At 46.0% G+C, this 26855-nt stretch overlaps 2 protein-coding genes across 3 annotated transcripts; one reads left to right on the plus strand and one right to left on the minus strand.

Annotated features, from left to right (window-relative positions):
• On the minus strand, nucleotides 1-13660 carry CIAPIN1 (cytokine induced apoptosis inhibitor 1). Of its 2 annotated transcripts, none has more exons than XM_082437132.1 (9): nucleotides 13527-13660; nucleotides 8380-8561; nucleotides 7406-7558; nucleotides 5938-6014; nucleotides 4343-4505; nucleotides 2829-2902; nucleotides 1829-1944; nucleotides 1255-1336; nucleotides 1-729 (listed from the first exon to the last, which is right to left on the minus strand). In XM_082437132.1, exons 2-9 carry the CDS (start codon nucleotides 8534-8536, stop codon nucleotides 619-621), a joined length of 933 nt encoding a protein of 310 aa, XP_082293258.1. In that variant the 5' UTR covers nucleotides 8537-8561; nucleotides 13527-13660; the 3' UTR covers nucleotides 1-618. The 2 variants fall into 2 exon arrangements, with proteins under 2 accessions (XP_082293258.1, XP_082293257.1); XM_082437131.1 differs by having other exon boundaries at nucleotides 5938-6017.
• Nucleotides 13603-26842, plus strand: COQ9 (coenzyme Q9). Its single transcript, XM_082437130.1, has 9 exons — nucleotides 13603-13761; nucleotides 16040-16208; nucleotides 17384-17519; nucleotides 22391-22533; nucleotides 22794-22878; nucleotides 23943-24047; nucleotides 25320-25475; nucleotides 25776-25829; nucleotides 26138-26842. The coding sequence occupies exons 1-9, from the start codon at nucleotides 13692-13694 to the stop codon at nucleotides 26171-26173; spliced, it is 954 nt and encodes a 317-aa protein (XP_082293256.1). The 5' UTR covers nucleotides 13603-13691; the 3' UTR covers nucleotides 26174-26842.
• The last annotated feature ends 13 nt before the right edge of the window (nucleotides 26843-26855 follow it).

The raw sequence follows: 26855 nt of genomic DNA on the forward strand, positions 1-26855 counted from the left end.
TACATTAGTACGTAAGTTTAATACCTGGAGATTAACAGAAATGACAGTAGAACACAGATGCAACACAGTAAAACAGGGATGGGGGGGTAGGACTGGAGGGGGCAGAGGGACACTGGATATGATCACAGCAACCAAGGAGTGACTCCCTTGGTGCTCTGAGGGCATGAGACACTTGCCTCTTGTCACCAAGAAAATTGCATGGTGAATAAACCACAACTCTGGAAGATAAGCCGTGGCGCTACTGCGGAGCTTAGAATGGGGCGGGGCCCTCTCTGTCACACTGTTAATACTCAAGGATGGCGGGCTCGGAGAGTGTTACGAAATGTCAGCATTTTGACCTGGGGAGAGGGGCCTATATGGGATGCGCCCCGCTTACCTAACACTGGGTGAAGGAGGTCCCGACTCAGGGTAACAGGGCCCCGGGTACCCTGGTGTTGATGTGTAGCAGCACTGCACACCACTGCGCCCAGCCAGCTCCACTCTGTCCACTGAGCACCCTCTCCGCAGTGGCCCTAAGCCAGAGTGAGCCAATCGAGAGGAGATGGGAGGAACCACGCGGTGGGATGTGAGGGGCAGGAGCTGGCGGAGGAGCAGGTGTGTCCCAGGCCGGGCCCTCCCCTAGGCATCATTGAGGTTGCTGTCACTCAGGAGCACCTTCTCCCCAGGTCTGAAGGCCGGCATCCCAAGGTAGGGGCAGCTGGCACAGCGGAAAGCATCGCCCAGGTAACACTGTTGAAAGAAGAGACCGTCATACAGGGAAGCCAAGTGTCAGCTCTCCCAGAGATACAGGCCAGAAGAAAGGGATCCCAAATTTCATAGTATGGCCACAGCGGCCTGAAGAGAACGACTGGGTACATTTGTAGGTCCAATTGGGATCCAAATACTAAGAGTCTTTAAGATCTCTGATTTCATGAAAGACAAAAGTCTAGAGAAGTTCCTTAGGTGGACATACTTCTATATTCTCAGCAGTTCAAATCATAGCCACACTCAGCAAATGGCTGAGTAGCTAATCAGGCCCAATGTGAAGCACAAAGAAAGGGGCCAAAAATAAGAAATGACAAGCACCTCCCCTACGGGCATGAGTGTGCTACCCACTCTTAGGAGATAACCCCTCCTCCCCATCACTACCTAGAGACATGTCCTCACATGTTCACCTATTATTAAAACACCTGGGCAGTGAATTCTGTAGAGCTGGAGCTGATCTGTGTTTAGTTTAGGCCTTTGTGAATACTGAGTAATCAACCAGATACTCACGTTTCCACAAGCCGACTTGGGCTGGGAGCTTATCTGGTCCCTCGACTTCTCTCTTTCCAGTTCTTCTGCGAGGCCACAGGTGCTGGGGGAAAGTTAGCAGCTGATGAGTGGCATCTGCCACCACCCAGAAACTCCAAATCCTTGACAGACCTTTTCCCTGGGAGCCTTCACAGATATGGAGTATTGACCTTTCCTGGCCTAGTCAGGTTTGGGCTCCACAATTATTGTTTGGGGATTCACACATAGACAGTAAACTATCTAAAAAGCCAGGAAAGATTAGCACAAATTTGGGAGAATGGTAGCCTCTTGCAAGGAGAGGGAGGGAGATGCAGCTGAGGGAGCACGCAGAGGCGACTTCTAAGGAACAAGTCATGTTGCTGATTCTTAGCCTGGGTGATCAGTACATGCGTGTTCATTTTATTATTCTTTAAAATGTACTTATTTAGCATACTCTTCTACTGTCTGATACATTTTACGATAAAACATGTTTTAGTAATTGTAAAGTATAGCGATTCCTTGATAATCAGAAGCTGCTGGAAGCAGCCTGGCAGCCTCTTCTCACCCCAAGGCTTACCAGTTCTTGCAGGCCTTCCTCTTTTTCCCTTCCCCACAGGAAGCAGCCCGCAAGGAAGCTGGGTCTGGCTTCTTCATATCTTCTGGATCCAGCAGTTCATCTGAGTCAATGAGATCCTGGAGAATGTTTGAAGCCATTAATGACACAGTCATGGTCTCTGCTAATGAACAGGTGAAGTGGTCACAGGCCACAGTAGCAGTTCGCCCATCTACGTAGAAGGCACCCATCGTCCTACCTGGGCTTGATCATCACGCCCAAGCTGACCACATAGTGAGTACATTATGTGCACAGAAGCTGTGTTAGGCTGTGAGGGGGCTGGGAACTCATTTACGATGTGTAGAGAATATGTGTGAGGAGGGCAGGGCGGGAGGGAGCAGGAAGAACAAAGAGAGAAGTGTTATATTTATGTGAATATATAAAGGGTTGTCATGTGAGAAAAGGGAATGAAGTATTTTCTATATAATTCCAGAGGAAAAGGCAGATAATGATATATACACTTGTGTAATTCTTCGATAAACGTGTAGACAGTTAATCTGTAAGCTCTGTGAGGGCACAAACCATCGCCTAGTTTGCTTACCACTCTAACTTCAATAGTTGTAGGAATGAAGAACTTTATTACAGAAAGCACTGATCTGAGATGGAAGAGCATTACTTTTAAGACAGTGAGCATTTGGTGACGTACCCAGACGAAGGAGCCAAAAAATATTTTAGCTGACAAACTCTTTTCAGGTTTATGCATGCCCACAAGAGTCTTTAATATATCACATGAAGTGAGAACAAGAAAATCTGCCGGGGGAAAGATGCTGAAAAAGAAATTTAAAATGCCACTAATGTGGAGTTTCCTTCGGAGTCAAAAAATGCCAGTGGCAGGCACAGCCACAAGGCTGGACTTTAAATGCTTTCACACCTACAAACCCAGAGAGGCCACTCCAAACAACAACATTCCCACCCAAAGTGGGGCTTAAAAGAAAGCAATCAGGTGGCCACAGTGCTGACTCACCACGCTCTCATCCTCCATATCATTGGCCGAGAGGGTCCAGAGCTTGGCAGCTGCAGGGTCCACAGCAGGCTTCCCTGAATCCAACCAATAAAAGAAAACAAGCTCCAGAAAAGCAGCTGGAAACAAACTCCAAGCACATGTAAGTGCTTTCTACTGAGGCTGTGTAGGGAACACACTGGACCGGTGGTCAAAAGACTTGGGTTCAAGGCCCAGCTCTACCACTTATAAAGGCATGAGCGGGACCCATCACTTTATGGTAATAAAAGCCATCATTTGTTAAGCACTTGCTTTGTGCCAGATACTACATTAAACATTTTACATACATGATCTAATTTAGTCCTGCTCACCATCTTATGAGGAAAGTTCTTGTCATCCTAATTTTATAAATGAGGAAAGAGGTTTAGATACTTAGGCCAGTTACACACAGCCACAAATACACAAGTACAGACAGAGTCTACCTAACGCTTTTAACTTCCGCTCCATATTGCTTTCTCCTCCTTCTCTTAGTTCCCATCCCTAGAACATGGGGCTAATAGGATTCCCCATACCCACTGCAGGAGATTTGAATATTAAACAAGAAACTGTGCCAAAAAGCATTATAAATAGCAAAGCTCCGGTCTCATGTATACCTGTTACAGACAAGAAAATGAGCTCAAGAGCTGATGGCGGCGGTGTAACAACAAATCAGTAGCAAATCACACCTCCTGATTCTCTGTCTGGGCCTGAAAGAGCTGAGGGTTCAGTGTGGGCCAGTCCACGAATGGGCCTTGGGGGGTAAGTGCACCCCCCAGAGATCACTGTCACAACTGGATGCTCAGATCCCCCACAGGGAAGGTCATCTAAGCTGCTCCTACCCATTCTGGAACTGTGACTCCAAAGGTTAGGACGCTAAAGGATTTCTTGAAGATTTAGGCTGGACAGTCAAAACAGAGCAGTGTGAATGTACCTGTAAATTTTTGCATACCTCACAGCTAGGATAATTTTTCTCAACTCAGGCATTAAAAAATAGTGATAGGAAGGGTGAGAGTGGTGACAAAGGGTGGAGTGCAATCTTCTGAGAAGAGATATTTTTATGTGTCTTAAGATCCTCCAAGAAAAGCTGACTTCAGTGGCACTGAGAAAAGGACACATGGGAAGAGGAAAAGCACACTCTTATCTGCCATGACCGCCACTGTGAGGTCTTCTGAGGGTAAATGTCATAATTCTGGGGTCTGGAAAGACTTCATTAACTAATGAAGCTATGGGAGTCTGACCTCTAGAATCTGGAGGCCTCAGTGTCCTCTGGTGCAGAAGAATGAGCTGAACTAGGTAATATCTATGCATCATTTCAGTTTTGGATCTGAATATGCCCAGGACAACAGTACATTAAGCATTCTTCCATTTGGAAATGAGGGAAATTAAGGAAGGGAATGATCCTCTAAAGATATCACCACCTCATTCAGATCTCTGGCTCAGTTTTTAATAGGGCCTTCCAGGCCCACTCAGACAGAACAATGTCCCTAGGCCAGTCTCACCGGAAGACTTCTTGGTAGTAGAAAGCTTAAGTTGGCTAGAAGAACCCACTTCAAAATCGGGCTTTTTTCCTGTGATCTGCACAGAGAGCAGGCTGTCACTGTGGTAACCCAGGTGTTCTCGGACAGACTGAATCTCCTCGGGGCTCAAGAACTTGCGCTGCAGCTGAAATTCAAGATATCAGAGGATTAGGCCACACTTCTTCTACAGTATGATGGTGTACTATGTCCCCCTCACAGGTGTCAAATGCTCACATCTGTAGTAAGCACACAACAGCAGGAGATCACAGACATTGCCTCGTGCCTCACGTCCAGTTTCTCACTGATCAGGACCCTAGAGTGTAACTTCTGTCTACATGTTTATGTTGAGCCTGCCCCTTGGAGAGTTTTATCAAATATCTGTCTATTAGGTACAAGGCACTGTGCGAGGCATTGTGGAGGTTGTAACGATTATGATTATCAAGATGAATCGGACATGTTGAAGAGGCTGTTGAATGGAATCGAAGCCTGTGGTGGGGGAGCATGCCCGCAGTAAAGATGCCAGAAATGAAATACGCAGTAGAGAAAGAGAACCACAGGGGGAGGGAAATGCTTTCTATGTTCCTTGGGAAGAAGCTGGGGGCGCCACCTCTATGTCCGACAACTATGGAACTGCTACATAAACCACAGTCCATCTAGAGCACTGAATGCCGTTCCATCATTAGTAAGAAAGTGGGTCCATACACTGAGGTGGATAATGTTGAGGCCAGCTAAAGGTGGGAAAAAGTGCTAGTGACTGAACACTGTATACATACGACCTTATTTACATTAAAAAATGTGTATACACACAAACACCCTTGTAAATACATAAAAAGAAGTCTGAACAGCCACACCAAAAAATGTATTGGTGGCTCCCCCTGGGGAGGAAAGCGTAAGCAAGGCCTGAGATGTCACTTTATATTCTTCAGTCTTAACTGTATTTTTATGAACATCCCATATTTTTGAATAAAAAATGGAAGAACTTTAACTAAAAAGAAAAATAAGAAAGGGTAGGCGTGAAGAAACTGAGGCCCTAGGTCATGTACAGATCAATGGTATAACAGCTATCGTGGTGTAACACCTCTCACACAAGAAAATTTCAGCACTGGAGAAGAATGTAGAACCATAAATACCTCTATTTAATGTTAATATTTCTAATGAATTGTCAGAAAAGGATTTCCCCCTCCAACCTATTCTAGCCTCCCACCAAAAAGCTGAGGAAAATACAGGCAACTGCCCTTCACTTAGGCCTAAGATTCGTGTCCACTAAGAGATGTGTCGCTCTCTCCCTGCCTCAGTGGTCACCACTAGTACTGAGACCAAAGTATGTCCCAACCCACATGGGCCCAAGCTGAGTCTCTTCAGAGGAGATTGATTTCAGAGGTTTCGTCCTTCTAGGCATCTGGTTTCTCACATGCAAAGCCCTTCTCAACTTGTTTCCTAGTTGAGTGACACTGATCACCTCACCTTCAGGGTTGTTATTTCTCCCAGATTCTCTCTGTATCGTCTGACAAAAGAGATACTGGGTTTAGTCACCCAAGGCTTAAATTCCCAGCAAAGAAGGTCGTCTACAAACATACCTCTTTTACTTCCACAAGACCAGAAAGAGTCAGGGCTGAACACAGCTTAGATGCCGTCTTCACTTTGCTATTGTTAACTGCTAAGAGGAAAACCCCAGTTAATAGCTTTATAGGTCAAAGCAGGAAAAATAATAAAGGCTCTCTCCTATTCAGGTCAGCAGGCATTAAAACAATAATAACCTATTCTGTTCAGTGTATATATATTTTAGTGATAGTATTTCAATTGGACAAATCCTTTTGGTTGTTCAAAGTGCTCTTACTGATGCTCTTGTCATATAATAATTCCATTATTATTGTTTCATATCACCCCCTGTTTCTTTGAAATACCTAACCTTCCAGGGGCTGTTGGATAATGACCAAGAGGCTGAGAAACTGTAAAGTATACAAGTATCTCTATATAGTTCCGACAGACACTGTGTTTAGTCACCCAAGGTTTACATCCCAGCAAAGAAGGCTATAGCTGCTATTAACATCACAAGCTTATATTTCCACATAAATGCCTTTATACATTTCAACATACTTTTATTTCTATTATTTGATGAAATAAGTCATCACATTTTGACAGAAAGTCTAGTTAAAAATGCTAAAAATCTAGAATGATTCTGACAGCTTTACCACTGAGCAAAAAAGACGTTTTTATTTCTTGGATTCTATCTTTACTTTCACATGAATCAACACTTAGCTCATCACTCTCAGACTTCTAGTCACTATTTTTTAACTTTTTAGTTTGAAATAACTATAGATGCACAGGAAGTTTAAAAAAAATGTTCAGAGAGGTCTCAAGGAGCCTTCACCTCTTCTCTCCACGATAATATCTTACACAACTATCATATAATATGAAGACCAGGAAATTGACACTGATAGTCCACAGAGCTTATCCAGATTTCACCAGTTTTACAAACACTTGTTTGTGTGTGTGCGTAGTCTTCATCACCACAAGGAACCCTCACACCACCCCCTTTACAGCCTCACGTACCCCCTCCCTCCCATTCCTAACCCCGACGATGGCCAACCTGTTCTCTGTCACTATAACTTTGTTATTTCAAGAATGTTATATGAACAGAATCATACAGCATCTAAGCTTTTGAGATCGGATTTCTTTCACTCAGCATGATTCCTCTGAGATTCATCCAAGTTGTTGCATGTGGCAATAGTTTGTTCCTTTTTTACTGCTGCATAGTTTTCCATGGTGTGGATGCACCAGTTTAAGTATTCACCTGTTGAAGGATCCAGCCATTTTCAGATGAGCAGTTTCCTTCTATTTTACTACCTAATGGGTCAAAGATCACAATTTATTCAGATGTGTTGGTTCAGAGTTTTACAATAATTCATCCCTTATCCCTAAGGATAAGGTTCAGTATAGGACTGTTGATCTCCAAATTATACCTCCTTCTCAGAGAGATGCAGTAAACATACCTAAAGATTCAACCCTGTTAAACTCTAGTCTTTCAAGTGAAAATTTCCTTACCTACAGCTGTCTCTACTGGCTCTTTCAGAAAAAGACATCCACTAGGCCGAAGGATCCGGGCCATCTCAGCCAAAATCTCAGCACTGTGCAGAGTGGTGCTTCCAGGAATTATACCCGACAAAATAATGTCAAAGCTAGATTCTTTGTGGGAAGCTGAAAAGAAGGAAGACTCTAATCAGCAATCACCTGGGCCCCAGAATCTCCCAATCCCTCCCAAGTCCCCACAAAGGCTACATGCGTGGCCTAGTAGAATAAACAGCTACCTGTTCAGCAAATGCTATTACACCACCGTTACTAGCAAGAGGGGCAAGGACACTGCTGCCCTGCTCTCCCTCAGTCTTACTAACTTCATCTGCTTTTGTATGCTCAGGGGAAAAAGTAAAAAAGGAAGGTGGACAAAAACCAAGCTTGTTTACAAAATGTGGAACAGCTAATAAGAAATAAGAACTTACTTATACAAATCATCAACTATACTCCTAAGTCCACTGTATCTCAACTGAAAAAACTACTATCATGTGCCACCCCCCAAAAAAAACCCCAGCTATTGGGCTTCCCTGGTGGCGCAGTGGTTAAGAATCCGCCTGCCAATGCAGGGGACATGGGTTCGAGCCCTGGTCCAGGAAGATCCCACATGCCGCGGAGCAACTAAGCCCGTGCGCCACAACTACTGAGCCTGTGCTCTAGAGCCCGCAAGCCACAACTACTGAAGCCCGTGTGCCTAGAGCCTGTGCTCCGCAATAAGAGAAGCCACCACAATGAGAAGCACGTGCACCGCAATGAAGAGTAGCCCCCGCTCGCAGCAACTAGAGAAAGCCCGCGCGCAGCAACGAAGACCCAGCACAGCCAAAAATAAATAAATAAATTTAATTAAAAAATAAAAAACAACAAAAAACCCAGCTATCAAGCAATGACAAGAAATGCAGCACTGCCATCAAAACTGCCCTCCCTGTAAGACAACCTGGGTAGGTACTTACACTGCAACAGCTGGTTGATGTTTTCCACAGACACTCGGCCCTGATCGCCAGTTAAGGCTCGAAGCTTATCCACCAGATCTTTTAGAGCCTCCATCGGAGATGACTTATCCCAGACCACTGCCACAAACTGGCCAGCTGAGATCCCAAAATCTGCCATTCCTGCAGTGCTGTGGACCTAAAAGCTATGGGCCAAAGGAGAGTCAAGAGTGAGCAGAGACAAAACGCAATTCAATCCATGGGGTACCACCAAATGTGATTAGAATTGCAACCTAATTCCGACCTCCCACCAGGGAATGCTGACCACATTAGAAAACCTCACTGTAGATACCAGAGTGTGAATAAATAAACCCATTATCCCAAGGTTTCATAACCCCAACATTCCCAAATATGGCAGGTGGCTTCCTTGGTGAGAATCCTGACTGGGCAGTCAAGTAAGGAGGTTGAAGGCACAAATATTATTTTCTCTTCGGTATGAGACAACTCAGCTTGAACAGAATGTAAAACACACCGGACATTAATTAGGCAGAAGTATGACTCAGCAAGGGAGGCAAATAAATTGGCTGATATAACCCAACCACAAGCTTAGTGTTTTTTTAAAAAGATACAACATATGTAAATTTAGCAAACTGAATAATGATATTTTCCCATTCATCAAGATATGAAAATTCAATTCTACTGACTCTGCATTGATCAATAGTATCTATTATCTCTATCTCTAACAATTAATATTAGCCAGACTCTTCAAAGCATTTTACCTACATTATCTCAATTGAACCTCAGTACAACCTTAAACTAGATATTACTCCCATTTTACAGTCAGGAAACAGGCTGTTGACTTTGCCCAGGTCACACAACTAGTAAGTGTTGTGTGGAAAAAGTAAAAGCCGGGATCTGAATCCAAGTCTATATGACTGTAAAACCCATGCTTTTAACCTATGGAAATTTCCTCCTGCTGGGGTCAACTTTCTCTTTGACTTGATACTCAGATGAGTATAGAATGTCCTCATGATGCAATCAGGTCAGGAGATAGCAGTCTACTCAGTTCCCCATTTCTTTCTTAAACATTAATGACTCCAAGTCCCCGGCTTCAGACAGCTCTACCAAATGACGTGAGACCAAAGCTGTGGGTGAGGGATCACACATAGATGGGTCTTAAGCCGAATACTTCTGTATTCTGCAGAGGTGGCTAACCCAGTGACAGTTACGCCACCACAGACACTCCAGGGCCAAGTTTAAGTCAGGCCTACACACTCTTCCTTCTTTAAAAACGTTCCCTTCAGGGACTTCCCTGGTGGTCCAGCAGTTAAGACTCCGTACTCCCAATGCAGGGGGCCTGGTCCGATCCCTGGTCAGGGAACTAGATCCCGCATGCCACAACTAAAGTCTCCGTATGCCACAACTAAAGATCCCGCATGCTGCAACGAAGATCCCACGTGCTGCAACTAAAGACCCAGCGCAGCCAAATAAATAAATAAATCTTAAAGAAAAAAAAAAAAAAAAAGACATGTGAAGGAATCTGAGTGCAGAATCTTTAAAAAAAAAAAAAAATGTTCCCTTCAAATGACTTGCTCCTCAGCCTACAAAACATGCCTAGGTCAGCCAGTCGTCCTTAAATACTGTAGTACTTTGATTTTGCTGCTCATTTCCTAAGGCTTTTATTTTCTAGAGCAAAATCAAAACTCTTCAGTCTTCTGGATTCAGGTGCTCCGTAATCTGGCTCCACCTGTATCTCCCACCCCCCCAAAGTGAATCCTTCCTTGTTGTATGAAAAATCTTGGCATTTTCACTCTATCATGCTTTTTATCTGGTTCCTTCCTTGTGGAATGCCCTCTTTATTATCCTAACCTGACTGCATGCTGTGGTAAAAGGATGCCAAGTGTTATCAGATAAACAGGATTCCTTAGTCATTGAATTGTGGTTTTTAAATCCCTAGAAAGCACACAATCAAGAACTGAAACTTTAAGCTTTCAACTGTAACATGATGTTGAGGAAGAACCCTTACAAATCTTTCAAGTGAACAACTTGGGATCAATCTCACATTTAAGAACCAGCTGGGGAAGATAGGAATATGGATTGCTGGGTATGAAGTTATAAGAAATAAATGATCTCCTTCTAGAATGATGCTGGAACAGGCTCTCCCTTGGGACAACAGAAAGAGATGAGAAGTTCCCTTCCCACTACTACAACCTTGCACTATACTCACAGAAAAATCCTCCTGGAAGAACCGAGGGGCCAAAGGCTACTCATTAACTAGAGAAACACAAAAAGCCAGATGTCGAGACCTTTTCAGCAAACTTAATGGAGGCAGGGTTTTATTTTTTTATTTTTATTTTTTTGAATTTTTTTTTTTTATACAGCACGTTCTTATTAGTTATCCATTTTATACATATTAGTGTATATATGTCAATCCCAATCTCTCAATTTATCAGGCAGAGTTTTAGAGAGCACAGGTTTCGAATACAGATGAACTGGGGTTCTACCTATCACTAGATCTTCTATTTATTAGCTACATGACAATGGATCAGTGATTAGCCTCTTTTCTCATTAACAAAGTAAGAAGAATAATCTTATATTTTGCAAGGCTGCTGCAAGAAGTAAATGAGAAGATAAAAATATGCAATGTACTCAGCAGGACCTGGCACACAGAGCTCAATAAAATAATGTTCTAAGAGAACTCTGAGCCTCCACTTCTCCGTGGCCAGTTTATCTGCCTTTGCTTCAAACAGTCCTATAAAATCTTGTTCCTCCTCCTCAGCCATACCTGCTGGGAGGACACCCCGGGGAGAAATGTGAAGCTGCGTTTTTATTGTTAAAATTACACAACATAAGAGCTGCACTTTATGACATCTTATACAGTACTCCAGTGGGATTGTGTCTGTAAATCAGAAGAGTGGAAAGTGCTTTGTTTTCCATATCCCCCCAAACTAATCTTCTATGGCAACAGGGAGCTCATAAAATACATTTATTAAACATTAACTCTCAAAAAGACACAGCCACCACTTTCAGTCAGCATATTCTAAATAAAATGGGACACAATGTTCTTTTAAATATCTAAAAGCCAAAGTGTGATACTATTCATCATCAGAGTTTTATGTTGTTGTCAATGTCTTTTCTAAAAAAACAAGGAAAAAATGTCTGGCACCTAAGTCAACATACTTAGGAGTGTGACTCAGAGCCCAGTTTCATAAATAAAAAGAGGTGGAATAGAAGTCATTGTCACGTCACTGGACTTGTTAAGCATCTCTCCAACTCTGACTGCTGCACACACATGCCCACAGCCCTTCTAAAATGTTGTGGGCAGGCAGTGAAAGCAGATGTCTGAGAACAACTTCTGGAGATGCACTTGTTTATTTTTAAGGCGCCTAGTAAACATCAAATCCTGAGCATTTGGCTCCTTTTAAGGATGAAGAGGGCCAAAAGAAAAAAAATAAGATTGAAGTTTGGGTATCAGTTCAAACCAAGGATCAAATCCTTTTAAGTCAAATGCATAGAAAATTCTAAGAATACTGACAGCTATCAGAAAGAAAAATTTAATTAAAATGAACTGACCAAAGCGCGTGCACTTGCACACACACACACACACACACACACAGAAAAAAAGGTGACAATCTGCAAAGAAACAGTAAACGCAAAGGAAAAGAAATAGAAGACTTTGTCTCCAGGCAATTAGGTGTGTGTCAAACTTAAGGGTTTCAGGAAGTATATCCAAGTGCTAGATTTTCCACAGGAAAGATTCATTCGAAGATGAGTGGACAGGGGCTTCCCGCTTGCCAGGTGGTGCAGTGGTTGAGAATCCGCCTGCTAATGCAGGGGACACGGGTTCGAACCCTGGTCTGGGAAGATCCCACAAGCCGCGGAGCAACTGGGCCCGTGAGCCACAACTACTGAGCCTGCGCGTCTGGAGCCTGTGCTCCGCAACAAGAGAGGCCGCGATAGTGAGAGGCCCGCACACCGCGATGAAGAGTTGCCCCCGCTCGCCGCAACTAGAGAAAGACCTCGCACAGAAACGAAGACCCAACACAGCCAAAAATAAATAAATAAATAAATTAAAAAAAAAAAAAAAAAAAAAAAGATGAGAGGACAGAACTCAGAAAACAAAACCTCATGGAGAGATCAGTAGTGCTTTACCGAAATCCAGAAATATGGATCTGAAATTTTAACATTTGGGGAGTAGTTTTGGCTTAGGGGGAGGCTTCCCCACACTCACGCAGGGGAGAGGAACAGGTTCTGAAAAGGTTGATAAGGAGTGTGCAAAAATACAAAGACAAGGGTCTAACTGCACAAAACTTACAGGATGGCATGCTTAGCTCCAGCTGTTGGTTATCCCTCACCCCAAACCATTTACTTCTTCCGACTATTATGAAGCCTTCCCTGGTGATAGGTTTCCCAGTGAGGCGCTCCGCATTTACATATCTGCTCAGTGACTAGTCCATGACCTCCCTGAGTCACGCAGAGCTTGGCACTCAGTGTCAGCATAATGGCCACCAGCCTTTCCCAAACTTGCAGATCATCCAAATCACCCGGGGGCATTTGTTAAAATAAGATTCCAGGACTACATCCAGATGTACTGAATCAACTCTCCAGGAGAAAGACCTCGGTATCCGATTTATTAACAAACGTCCTGATGGTTTTTCCAATCTGGCAAGTTTGGGAATACTCAATTATATCAACTCAACACTTTGGAGGTTCAGGGAAGTCAAAGGTTCAAAATTACAACCTGGGGGGTCCAGGTACCCCCAAAGACGGAAACTTCGGCTTCCCTGATGTTTGCGAAGAGGAACTGAGACTCAAGGTCACAACAGCTGGCTACTAGCAGAAGCGGGTCTCAGACTCCGGTCTCCCGGGCCCCAGCTCAGCGCTGTCCCCAGGGGCCTCAGGCCGGGTCCGGCAGCGCGGGAGATAAGGCAGCCCGGGAAGAGCAGAAGCCACCACGCCAGGAGCCCGGGACGAGGAAGGACGAGCCCGACCCCTCACACCGGCTTCCCCCGAGCGAAAGCCCGCTGTGGTCCTCAGGGAGGTGGCCATAGCCACGTTTCCGCCGAAGGACGGGGCTGGGGATGGGAAATGAGGGGACGTGGGGCAGAGGGTGGGCCGGAACGGGGGCGTTGGGGAAGGTCGGGCTCTCGGACCACCTGGTGATCGCTCACCTGCCGCCCGGGGCTCGCTCCCGGCTTCTCAGCATCGGCCGGCTCCTCACCTCGCGCCTCTCGCGAGAGGACGAAGCTCCCGCTGCGCGGGGAGGGCGGAAGTGGCCATGCCCCTGACTCGGTGCTACACGGCGCGTCGCCGTAGGCAGCTTGCCCGCTTCCAAGATGGCAGCGACGGTGTCTGGCGCGCTCGGCCGGGCGGGGTGGAGGCTCCTGCAGCTGCGGTGCCTCCCCGGTGAGAGGGCGGCCGATCCCGGGAGCGGGGAGGGAAGGGGAGGGGGCGCGAAGCCGACCTGGGCTGGGTGAGGGGCGGAAGAAGCTTCGTGGCGGCTCGAGAGCAAGGTGAGGTGAAGGGCATAGCGGCTCGCGCCGGCGCCTCGGGCTTGAAGTGGCCGCCTGGCTGGCTTCTGACCCCATTCTCGACCTGTAAGGAGCGAGAGCATCAGGGAAGAGCCTGTCACTCCCATTTCATGGAGTTGACGCAGCCCGAGAGAGGGCTGTGGGTGCCCAAGGTCACACAGCTCGGTCGGTTGCAGACTGGCACACTTGTACCCAGTATCTTAACTCCATTGTCAAGTCCCTGGGCCCTGATCCCGGGAAACAGACACAGAGAGCGCCTAGTCTACTTATTCCCCAAGTCAGTCATTTCCCCACCTCTTCAGTAATTCTTCAGTATCCTCGTACCACCTTTGCCACCATATAGTCAGTATTTTTGTTTATACGTCTGATTTCGTAAAGATATAGACGTTTACTTAGAAGAGGAAACTTTATAGCACTACCATAAATGGAAAACCAATGTCACCTTCCACAAATAGAACGTATGAATTAACATATTAACATAAATATATAACTAATGAAATAATATTCTCCTGTATTTCACCTAAAATCTTCTCGTGGACTGCAGTGGTTCTGCAATACTGCTTTGGGACCTCCCAGGTCCTTTTAGAAGTTTTATGAATATTTGGTCCGTTTTTTTCTGTACATATGCTAAAATAATTGATATTTTCACACATACGTGCTGTTTCTTTTAAAAATCATTTTTTTCCTGAGTTGGTCCATAGATTTTTAAAAAAATAAGTGCTGTTTTCTTGTTTTTATACAAAGCTCCAAACTAAATATGTTCAGTAAAAGTAAGGCCTATGACCCAGAAAATCTACTTCGAGGTATTTACTGAACAGAAATGAAAGGAAAATGTCCACGAAAAGGTTTGAACAAGTATATTCATAGCACCTTTATAATAGCCAACAGCCCAGGTGTTCAATAAAATAGTGTTTCTTAGTGGAATGCTACTCAGCAGTAAAAAGTAACAACCTCCTGATTTTCACAGAAATATGAATCAATCTAAAAAATATTCTAAGCAAAAGAAGTCTTATGCATACACAGGACACACAGTATGATTCTATTTAGACGAAATTCTAGGACAGGCAAGACTAGAATGAAAAATTCAGCATAGTGTGGGTGGGGAATAACTGGGAAGGAATAAGAGGGAACTTTCTGGGGTGATGTTAATCTCTAGATAGGGGTTCAAGTTATGCAGGTGTATACATTTGTCAAAACTCAGAATTGGCCCATTTAAGATTTGTGCATTTCATTGAATGTAAATATCACCTCAATAAAAGAACAGTAAATATTCGATAAATATTGAACTCTAGTTAATGATGTGCATGTTGAAATGTTTCAAGATAAAGAATTCTGAAGTCTGCAACAAATGCATCAAAAAAATAAGATGGATTGGGGAATTCCCTGGCGGTCCAGCGGTTAGGACTCGGAGCTTTCACTGCCGAGGCCCAGGTTCAATCCATGGTTGGGGAGCTAAGATCCCACAAGCCGTGTGACGTGGCCAAAAAAAATAAATAAGATGGCTTGATGTATGAAGAGTGTGATGGATATACAGGTGTTCATGCCACAATTCTTTCCACTTGCTTGTATGTTTGATTTTTTTTTTATAGTAAAATGCTGGGAAAGAAAAAAGTAATATGAGCCTTTGCTTAGGAAATACAATACTGTACTTTTCAAAAGCCCTTTCCTAAAGTAAATGGGTGTTGCAATATTGCAGATGAGAAAACAGAGACACCACATAACCATTAGGGAGTCAATACTGAGACCTTCTAATTTCTAGTCCAGTGCTCTTGCCATGAGATATAAATATATAATGTTTTCAAGTCACTTTCATTTTTTTGTTTGGGCCTCACAACACTCCCGTTGAGTAAGTAGAGATTATTTCTCTTAATTTGCGTATTTTAAAGTCATGCTCATTGGGGTGAAATGGTTTACCCATTAACACACAGCTAACAAATGATGGAAACATGCCTAGAAGACAGGTCTTCCGTTTCCTGGTTCATGCTTTGCCACATGTCGAAAGGTTCCCAGTTTACCCAAGAATTTTGTCTGGGATCCAACACTTGGTTCTGGTTTTCCTCTGCTTTTCTTCCTCCCCATCCCTCATAGCACTCTGGATCTCAAAGGGTCTTCTCTGGTGAGTGTCCCTGGCTGACCAGCTCAGTTTGTTTCAGTGTCCCGCTGCCGACCAGCCCTGGTGCCACATGCCTTCCATGCTTCAGCTACACAGCTGAGCTCTTCAGATCAGCAGAAGCAGCAACCTCCCCCCTCTTTTTCTCAGCAACATTCTGAGACACAGGGCACCGAAGAACCCAATCAGGAGTCTTCTCGTTCACCCCCCAGGTAGGCAGTAGAACCCCAGTCCACCCATTTCTGACCACTTTGCATGCTTGGATGAATCTGTTCTTCTCCTTCCTCTAGCCTCTCTGTTCCCTTCACACCTTTCATCATTTTCAACCTTATCTTTGAAAGGAACGTGTTGTTTGTTTGTTTTATGAAAACAGTGCCTGTACATTCTAAACCATTCTAAATAATACAAAGAAGTTCACAAAAGTAAAAAAATTATCAGAAATCACAAACCCAGAAATAACTCTGCTAACATTTTTGTGAATATCCTTTTCTCTAACGTATTTCATATATAACCCTGTATATATTATAAACGATTAATTACACTGTACACTATACATGCTGTTCTAGAACCTGTTTCTTCACTCAACAGTACGTTTATGATGTCATTTCACAATCTATATTATTTTAATGGTTGCATAGTATTCCAGCAAATGGCAGTACCAAAATTTATTTGACCTATCTTTTATTGATGGATATTTAGATTTCCTTCACTGGTATGAAAAATAGTGTGATAAAGTAGATGGTTCTCTCAGCAGTGGGAGCACTGAGTCAAAGGCTATGCACATTTTACATTTCGTTACACATGTGAGGCCAAATTACCCTCCAGAAAGGAAATAATAATTTACATCTCCATTAGATGTTTCGTCTTTACTTAATCCTGCCACTGAGAGAAGTTCCTCTAGCTCTGAAATTAGAGTGTTCCCAGTCATTTTTCTGGTCTCCCAATGAAAGTAGTTTTCATTTCAATTCAACAAATATTGTTTGAGGATCTACTTTGTGCCAGGCCCTGTGAATAATGTAACCGTTGTCCCTGTCCTCAATGGAGTTACAGTTTGGTACAAATCCAGATAAAGAAACAATGCAGTAAGGCTCTACACTGGGAAATCCAGGGTGCTGTGACAGCATGTACCTTCCTATCACCTGACCTCCTCGCTCATGGTTCCTTTCTCTCAGTGACTCTATGGGAGGCGATGGATGATAGGATTTTTGCTCTGTTGGCATGCAAACACTGATACTCACACATAAGTAAATGTCCTCTCAGCATGTGCTGAGAGGAGGCACAGAACCTGCGGTTTCTGACCCGGCACGTGTTGCATGCCAGGCAGCAGGCGGTGAGGTGAGGTGTGCCGGGCTCTGTGCCCCATGCCTCTCTTGCATTTGGGCCTCAGGTACACAGACCAGGGCGGTGAGGAGGAGGAGGACTACGAGAGCGAGGAGCAGCTGCAGCACCGCATCCTGACGGCAGCGCTGGAGTTTGTGCCCGCCCATGGGTGGACAGCAGAGGCAATTGCAGAAGGAGCCAAGGTGGGTATGGGTGCGGGCGGGGCAGCCTGACCAAGATCAGCCAGGAGGGAATCACAGCAGCCAGAGCAGAGGGCTTTCTTCCAGTCCAGCGCAGAGCCCCAGAGCTCCTCACTGCTGTAAGATTTTCTGGTTTTGTTTTGTTTGTTTTTCCCCAATAGGGTAGAAATGGCTTTATTTTTTAATTATTTTTTAATATAAAAAGAATATACCATGGAGTTAGTTCTTGGGAGTTAGGTTCTAAAGGCAGCTCATTAGGCAAGAATTGCCTATGATCAAAACTGCCATATTTCATTGACTCTAAGATGCCATTGGTTGTAAGAAGCACCCTTATTTTATGCGTCACTAAAAAAGAAAAAGGCTGTCTGTTCAACTATGATGCATCATCAATTTATGATTCACACTGATTGTTTAAAATGAAAAAAAAATGGAGATCCTAGAATTGACAAAATGTGGTGTTTGAAAACTCCCAAGAAGGCACCACCTTGGAGACCAGCACACCTCATTTTTCTATGTAAGTCTAATAATCAGTGTTTCCTCCTGCAGTGGAGCAGCCTGCTCCTTTAGATTAAGCCATAGGCTCATGTTGAGGCCTCGTTGTGCAGAATCATCAAGCGTAGCCACATACCATCCTATGAAAGGTCTGTGAGGACGGAGACTGATGGAATTGCAGATTCACATCTCCCACCCCAAGCACGTGAGATATCTGCTCCTGAAATGGGACAGTGGGCAACTTTGCTGCTTTATTTAAATTTAACTGTTATTTCTCTTGTCTTCTCTCACTCTCCCAAGAGCACATATGGTAACAGAAGTCACGTAAGTGAAATGTGTATACTATATGATTCCACTGTGTGCTCACTGTGAAAGCTTTGAACAATACAAACAGATATAAAAAAGAACTTAAAAATTGTCTGTGATAACAAAGATCAACATTTTGATCTTTCAAATTAGAAAAAAGAAAACCTTTCATTTATTAATCGTTCACTCTTTAAATATTTATTGAACAGAGAGTGTGCTAGGTCCTAGGGGCATCATAGTAGTCAGGATGGGCAAAGTTCTGCCCTTGTTGAGCTTCCAGTCTGGTGACATTAATCAAATATATACAAATACATATTTATAAAATGTGGTAAGGGCTATCAGGAAAAGGTGCTATTGTGACATGCAGTGGAGGGACTGAATCTAACTCGGGGTGGGGTGAGAACGTGGTGAGGAAAGGCTTTGGAACTGAGAGCTGAGGAATGAGAAGGCTTTACCTGATTTGGTGGGGTGGGGGATGGACAAGTCCAGACAGAGACACAGCATGTGCGGAGTGGAAAGAAGCCTGCACATTAGAGGAACCGAAGAAAACCATCATGCCGAGAGTCAGGAGGAGATCTGAGCTGAGTGAGGCTGGGGAAGGGTCAGTTGAGGCCACATCAGGCAAGGTCCAAAGGTCATGTTGAAGAGTTAGGCTTTCTTTTATTCTAAGAATAATTGGAGATACAGAATTCAATTTGACATTTCAAAACCATCACTTTGGCTGCTGGATGAAAAAGTACTGGAGTCAGAGAGAAACTGGGAGCTGCTGCTCGTCATCCAGGAGAGATGAGGGCTTTCTGACCTAGAGCAGTGGCAGTGAACGTGGAGACAAGTGGGTAGATTTGGTGAGAGAATACCATAGGAGGAAGTGACAAAATGCCACCAGAGCTGCCTGCCGGTTTGCATGCGTGGGTACGTGCTGGTGCCGTTTTCTTAGATTAAGGCCACTGAAGAGCCAGGTTTGAGGAAAGCCCATGGGTACAGTCTTGAGCTTTGTTGAATATGAGGGGTCTTTGGGTCGGCCAACGGGGGATCTCAGCATACAGGCCTGAAACTGGAGGAGCTGCCCGGACTGGAGTATATGTTGGGGCATGATCCACATATGTATGTGGTCATTAAACCATGGGAGTGAGTGAGATTGCCTAGGGTGGCATGAATGTGCCTCGAGTGTCATGTGAAAAGAGAGGAGTCTAGGTCCTCAGGGACCACTGACATTTAAGGGTGGGGTGGAGCAGGGTGGGGTGGCAAAGAAGACTGAGGCAGAGGAGCCTGCGCTGGAGGCAAAGCAGGAGAATGTGGATGAGGCAACTAGACGTCGGTGACCGGTGACCGCAGCGGCAGCCGTTTGAAGGGAGTGCAGGTCCGAAATAATGGGTGGGTCGAGGAGTGAGTAGAGGTAAGGAAGTTCAGAGGTGTTTGGCTACGAGGGGGAGAAGAGAGCTAGTATACTAAGCAGGGGAAGTGGGCTGGAAGTTTGAGCATGTTTGAATACTGGCAGGAGGGCACAGAAACACCGGTGACGGTGAAGATACAAGAGAAAGTGGCAAAATAAAAAACGTGAGGTTCCTTGAAGGCAAGGATTATGAAATCCAGGAAACAGGTGGAAAGACTAGCCTTCGATGTATTAGGGGCAAAGTTGGAGAAGACAGCTGCAGGCTTAGTTTCTAGAAGAACCTTTAAGGAGTTCCCAGGGGATGGCTTCTGTTTTCTCTGTGACATAGCTGTGATTGTCTCCTGATCCTGAAGTTAGGAAACAGTGGGAGGAGACAGAGGTTCGGAGGCAGCAGAGAAGGTTTGAGAGAATCATTACAGAAAGGTGTAGAACCAGGAGAGGACAGAAGTGTAACAGGATTGTTTGGAAAAATCTGATTCTACTGAATATTCTATGGTTAAATTTTTTACTCTTTTTCATATGCTTTTTTCACTCTGCATATCTCCATTCATATGGCTGCATAATACCTATTGCATTTACTTGAGCTCAATTGATAAACATTTGGGTTGTTTCCAATTTTTTAATATTATAAACCTATTTGTACGACAGATTTAAGTACATTTCTGGTTGGTTTCTTTAGGACAGATTCTGAGAAGTGGAGTTGGTCTTTCAGGGAGTGCATCAATCAGAAGAAATCACACCAGTTACTCGAATAGAGAGAATTTAACACAAAGAATTGTTAACTAGATGTGAAATTGGTAACCAGGTAACTGAAAGGATAAAAAGAACACTCAGGTATCGTAGAGGTAGCACCTGCAGGGAGGCGCTCTCATCCCCAGGGCTAAGGAAACAAAGGGAAGAGTCGGAATGATTACAACTAGGAGCTTGAAGGAGAGTCCCTGTGAAGGTGAAACTCCGACCTCTCAGGAGGAGGCGCTCCTCAGCGGCTGCTGGTGTCGCTGACCTTGGAGGAAGGGTCCCCTGGGGCTGGCACTTGACCTCTGGGGTTGGGGAAATGGCGGAGCGGTTGGGAGGGCAGGGAGAGGATGGTGGCTCGATGAAACTAGGTCTGCACCTGTTGAGAATACTGCAGACTGGGTTCAGCTGCTGCCACTGGACAGAACTGCTGCCGTGGTGAAGGAGGGCACTGCTCACGCAGACCAGTAGCGGACAGGAAGTAAACTGCGAGGAGCCAGGCCCTTCCTCCTGCTCCAGCCTTGCAATCTCCCTCTAGAGACCCTATCGGCGGAGCTAACCTGGGGCCAGAAGTGTGGCTTGCAGAGCCCCATCCCCTGCGTCACAAAGCTGAGGTTGGAAGGGCAGGTTTGGAGCTGAGAGACAAGAGCTCAACAACTGGCCCAGGGAGTGTGTATATTTTCGAGGTTCCTGTTACATACATGTTAGAGGCAGTATAGCCTGGTGATTAAGAGCTTGAAGCCTCGGTTTCTGTAAAATGTGGATGATGGTAATACCTGCTGGCGTTGCTGTGGGGCTGCAGCAAGGTCGTGTATATAATGTGCTCAGCCATGCACCAGGCACACAGGGAGCACGCAGTCACCCTTAGTACTGGTGCTCCTGCGGCTCTGATGTTGAGGTGAATATTGCCAAACTGCCCTCCAGAAAGGCTGTGTACTTCCCCCAAAAGAGAGGCACTTTCCCAACGGTGGGAATTTAGAGTTAATGGTTTTTTTGGTTCCTTTTCTGCCCTCTGTCCCTGCTGCCGTCAGGGTTCTCCCTCCAGTAGCTGCTCAATGAGTCCTGTGTGTGAGGAATAGTAAAGGATCTCTGTGGCTTTGTTAACTCTTTGACAACTCATTAGGGAAAGTTTGTGAGGGACTTTCCTGGCAGTCCAGTGGTTAAGAGTCCGCGTTTCCAATGCAGGGGACATGGGTTGGATCCCTGGTCGGGGAACTAAGATCCCACATGCTGCGGTGTGGCAAAAAAAAAAAAAAAAAAAAGTTTGTGAGGCTTTTTTTTTTTCAACAACTGAAAGACCTACTTTCCAAGAGACTTAGGTTGAGTTGGTGAGGAAGAGAGTTATGAGCGCTCTTCCCAAGCCCCTTTTTATAATAGTTACAACTCTAGGTTACAAGTGTCAGAACTCGAACTCAACTGGCTCAAGCAAGAAAGGGAGTGTTTGGCTCATTTAATAACAGAAAAGTCTGGAAGTAGCTCTGGCTCGGTGTTCTTAGATTGTTGCTGCTGGGAACTGTCTCTACAGCATATCTGCTTTGCTTTCCTCTCTGTGAGCTTCATTCTCAGCAGGGGCTTCCCATGCAGGACTAAAAATGGCTCAGCAGCCCCAGAGGAAAGAGGATACTTCTTTCCCATTGGTACTAGCAAAAGTGTGGAGGCGGCCTCGTAGGGCTGGATTTGGTCACGTGCACATTCCTGAACTAGTTGCTGTGAACTCCACTTATCTAGGTCTGGATCCCCTGCTTTGCATCACACCCAGGGGCTTGATGGAGTGTGGAGGGACTGGTGGTCAGCTTCTCCCAGATCACACGGACAAGAATGAAGAGTGGGGTGTCCCACTGAGAACCAAGCTGCTGTTACTAGAAGAAGAGGCACTAGTGATGAACAGGCGGCAGATGTCCGCTCCACCTGCCCGCCACTTTCCTGTTTTCCCTCTCCCCCTTTGTAGTCTCTGGGTCTCTCCAGTGCGGCTGCCAACATGTTTGGGAATGATGGCAGTGAACTGATACTGCATTTTGTGACCCAGTGCAACGCTCGGCTCACCCGTGTGCTAGAAGAGGAGCAGAAGCTGGTACAGCTGGGCCAGGCAGAGTAAGTCCCATGGCATCACTGCTCGGGGTGGCAGCTAAGGTTCAAGGAGCTTAGGCGCCACCAGCTGTCCCCAGGAGGCCAATCCAAGCAGAGCCAAGAGAGTAGCACTGAGCAGCCCTGCTGCTCTGATGGGACTGAAATGTAGCTGCCTGTCTCATCAGGAGCTGGTGGGGCCCTCCCCACTAGGGCTGAGTAAACAGTGTAGCACCGAGCCCATGCCTTTGATCCAGAGACACACTGTTTTCTTTTCCCTCTTCCAGGAAGAGGAAAACAGACCAGTTCCTGAGGGACGCTGTGGAAACCAGACTGAGAATGCTGATCCCGTACATTGAGCATTGGCCTCGGGTACAGAGTCCATATCCAGGCCCCAGGGCATAAAGTATTCGTGTTTATGATCCTCAGCACCTTCACTTGGAGGGTCTGGCACACTGTTCAGAAGTTAGCTCATTCATCTCCACAAAACTCGGGATTCTCAGTGCACTTGGTAGAGCTAGGTTTCAGATTTGCGAGAGCCAAAGAGAGGACCTCTGAGCCATCTGTGTCTCAGTTCCTGGAAACGTGGGTGGCGTGGGTCCTAGATCACGTCCTGGGTGGGGTCTTAGTGGCCCGAGTGTGCCACCAGGTCTTCAGTGAGGAGGAATCCATGAAGGGGATTAGAAAAGTCAGAAGATTTTACTGGCCATCATCTTTAACAGGCCTGTCACATTCTAGATCTCAGGGAACTGGGACTTCTTTTCAGTATGTCAGTGTGATGCTTAGAGAATTGGAGTATTCATTCCAAGGGCTTCCCACCCCCCTTTTCTAAAGGTCCTTTTTTCCTGTTTCAAAGTGTGTCACAGTGCAGGCCATTCTCTCAGTTAAGAAACTCAAAGCACATCAGCACTGAGAGGGCCCACGGATCACCTAGTGTCCTCTGCCCAGCTGGGAGACGGTTGAGCATGTAATTTCAGCTGTGGGCCGGGTGTGAGGGAGTACAGTCCAGAGTCAAGTCCCGTCCCCTGCCCATGCTCACCACGCTTGATTTCCAGATCTCCAGCTTGACCCATTCCACCTCGCATTCCGCCCCCAGACTCCCCAACTATCCCTGCTTCTTTCTCCATGTTACAGAATGGGTTGCTCTCAGTACTCAAAGACACCAGTCTAGACCTGGCTGTCTGCATTCCCAAGTCCACGTGCTAGGGATTGAGAATCTGATTGGGTCAGCTGAGGGTCGGATCTGCCCCGGCTCCCATTAGCTGTAGTCGGGAGCATTAGACGCCAGGAGCTCACACGAGTGGGTGGAGATGGTGAGTCTCAGAATGCGGGCTGGGCAGGCCCCCTTGCACACCTCCACGGAGAGGTGAGGCACCAGCCACCTAAGCGCTGCTGGTACCGGTGTGCAGTACCGCTCCTCTGTCATCTCTCCGCAGGCCCTCAGCATCCTCCTGCTCCCTCACAACATCCCGCCCAGCCTGAGCCTACTCACCGGCATGGTGGATGACATGTGGCATTACGCTGGGGACCAGTCCACTGACGTGAGTGCTCTCTGCAGGCCCACAGGCTACTGGGAAGGCTTGGATTAAGCATTTCCTCAGGAAGTTCGTGAAATTTCTTTGATGACAAATCCCTTCACGGGACTACAGTGTCATTCCCGTCTTGGAGAGGAGAGGCTAAGGTATGAGGAGGGTCCCTCAACAAGCCACAGTGGGATGTAGGTCATCTTCATTCAGGGACCAGTGCTGTAGCCATGAACCATCGGTATTCCTATCCCCCCTAGACTGGTGACAAGGCATCAGAGGGCCTTGTGATTGGATTGCCATTTTATAATCATTTCCCCCTCAGTCTTCTGTGATTTAGATTCTGTAGCAGACTTTCTCAGTGTGTGTCTTTTATGAGACTGATTTAAAAAAAAAAAAAGAATGCCATGGAGACACTCATTGCTTTAAAAAGAAACTCTCTCCCTGTAGCCCATGTTGGCCTGCTTTGCTAAGAGATCAATAAGCCTTTAAACAGGCACCAGGAAAGAATCTGACTTGTTAATGCTATCATATTTCTGGTAGGAAATTAAAAAAATATATATATATACCTTCATAAAAGAAATTAATGTGTGATGGTACTTTGTGGAATCCAGGATGGGAGGCAAAAAGATGCTCCCACCACAGTTCTAACAAAGTGCTTTAATAAACTTCCATCGTGTGGGAATATACCACCAACAGAGATGATAGGAAAATGAAATTAGAAAGCTAAGAAATCAGAGGGATAAAACACAAAGCAGCCGAGCTAGTGCTCTAAAGAGTGGTTCGCCAGGACAGTCAGAAGTTGCTGAAGGACTTGAACTCTCAGCTCTTCCCAGGTATTCCAGTCTGTCCGTGATGCTGTCTCAGCCCTCACCTCACTGATGAACTCACGAAGGTTTGGTCATAACTGCCTGACCACAGAGCCTCCCTGGAACTTAGATGTCCCGAGACTTAGGGTTTTCACTGGCGTTTCCAAAGCCGAGTGGATGTAGCAAAATCACGTGGGGTGCTTATTAAACATCCAGATCCTGGCACTTATTTCAGACCTCCTGACTCTAAACTCTAAGAGGTTGGGCCCCGTAGCTTGCATGTTTAATCTCCCAGGTGATTCTGATACCCAGCCTAGTTTGGGAACAGCAGTCTTGTCTAGAGGGCCATGTGTATCTGTGAGGAAAAGAGGAAATCAGGAGGAAGCCCAGGAGTGCCAGTGGCTTTGGGTAGGAACTACCCAGACTTCCCCCAACCTGCAGCAATAGTGGTGACCCCCCTCCCTGATGGGTTTCTTTGCAGTTTAACTGGTACACCCGCCGAGCAGCGTTGGCTGGCATCTACAGCACGACAGAGCTGGTGATGATGCAGGACTCCTCCCCGGACTTTGAGGACACTTGGCACTTCCTGGAAAACCGAATTAACGACGCAATGAACATGGGCCACACTGCCAAGCAGGTAGCTGGGGGCTCGGCGTTTGGGAAGCCTCCTCACTAGGCACACTGTCTTCCTTGGGCCGCACTGGTCACCTGTCTGTTCTCTTGCTCCCCTTTGACTTCAGCTGACAGTCCCCAGGGCCTTCCCTGAAAGCCACACTTGGCCCGTTTGTGATTGTGTTGTCCATAGGCTCTTCCTCCAGTACACAGAGCCTTCTTGACTCTACCTGTCGGGGCTAATAGGCCTACTGATGTGTCCTACCTGTCTCACCTTCGAGCTAGTGGTGGGGGCCTGAGAGAACCTGACTCTGACTCCTTCTAGGTGAAGTCCACCGGAGAGGCACTGGTGCAAGGACTCATGGGCGCAGCGGTGACAGTGAGTACTGCCCAGCTCATCCCTGCCCAGCCATTCTCACGTGTGTCACTGACCCCAAGTAGTTTTGTAGCCTTAAACTGGAAAGCTAATAATAAGACTGACAGTGGTTCAGTCCCAATCTCTAGATCCCAAGCACCCCACTTCTATTTTTTACTGGCATCAGGAAACAGTGCTCACTCCCGGGACCCTGGTATGTCAGATCTCTGCATCATAGCCACACATGCTGCCTTGGAAATCTCAGTCTTTCCCATTGGAGTCCTAGGGTCAGGGCAAGGTCTCATCACTCTCTGTTTCCATCCCTTTGTCAGCTCAAGAATTTGACAGGTCTAAACCAGCGCCGGTGAGCAAGAAGGGGTGTAAGCTAGAGTGCCCAGAAGAAAACCCAAGGATATATTTAAAGGGCTTTGAAACGTATGAGGTGCCATCCGTGAAACAGGGTGTTAACGAGAGAACACCGAAGGACTCTACACACTACCACAACCACCTGGAAACCACAGGGCACTGGAGGATAGATACAGTTGTAGCCCAGGGTTGGGCCACTTTTTCAGTTCCTAACACTGGGCCAGACCTCCTGATGCCTTTCTGCATTGCAGCTGTGTGATTAAAAATGCAGCGCTCAATCAAGCATTCAAGCCACAGAAACCCAGCACGCCCCTGTCCTGGTCTCTCAGGCACCTTGATCATGTCTTAACATGCCTAGAAATGCTCTCTGGGGCTCCCAGGTCAGAGTCAGGGTCTGAAGCCACCCCAGGTGGCAGCTCTTCCACAGCACAGCACAGGCCTGTGCACCCTGAGGGAACCATGCTGCCCTTTCCTTCTCTGGTGTCCTGAGATGCTACACTGGAAACCCCCTTGCAAGCTGCCTCACCTGAGACAGGTGCGTGCTGGACGGTGGTGCCCAGCCAGGCCAGAGGTGTGATTCCAGGCCCTGTGTCGAGTTACACCAGCACGCGTTGCAGGATTATTAGTGAACTTAGAGTCTGTAAAAATTATAATAAATATGTTTGAAGCAATTTCCTGTCGTGT

Source organism: Balaenoptera physalus (genome assembly GCF_965194825.1).
Source record: "Balaenoptera physalus genome assembly, chromosome: 19".
NCBI lineage: Eukaryota > Metazoa > Chordata > Mammalia > Artiodactyla > Balaenopteridae > Balaenoptera > Balaenoptera physalus.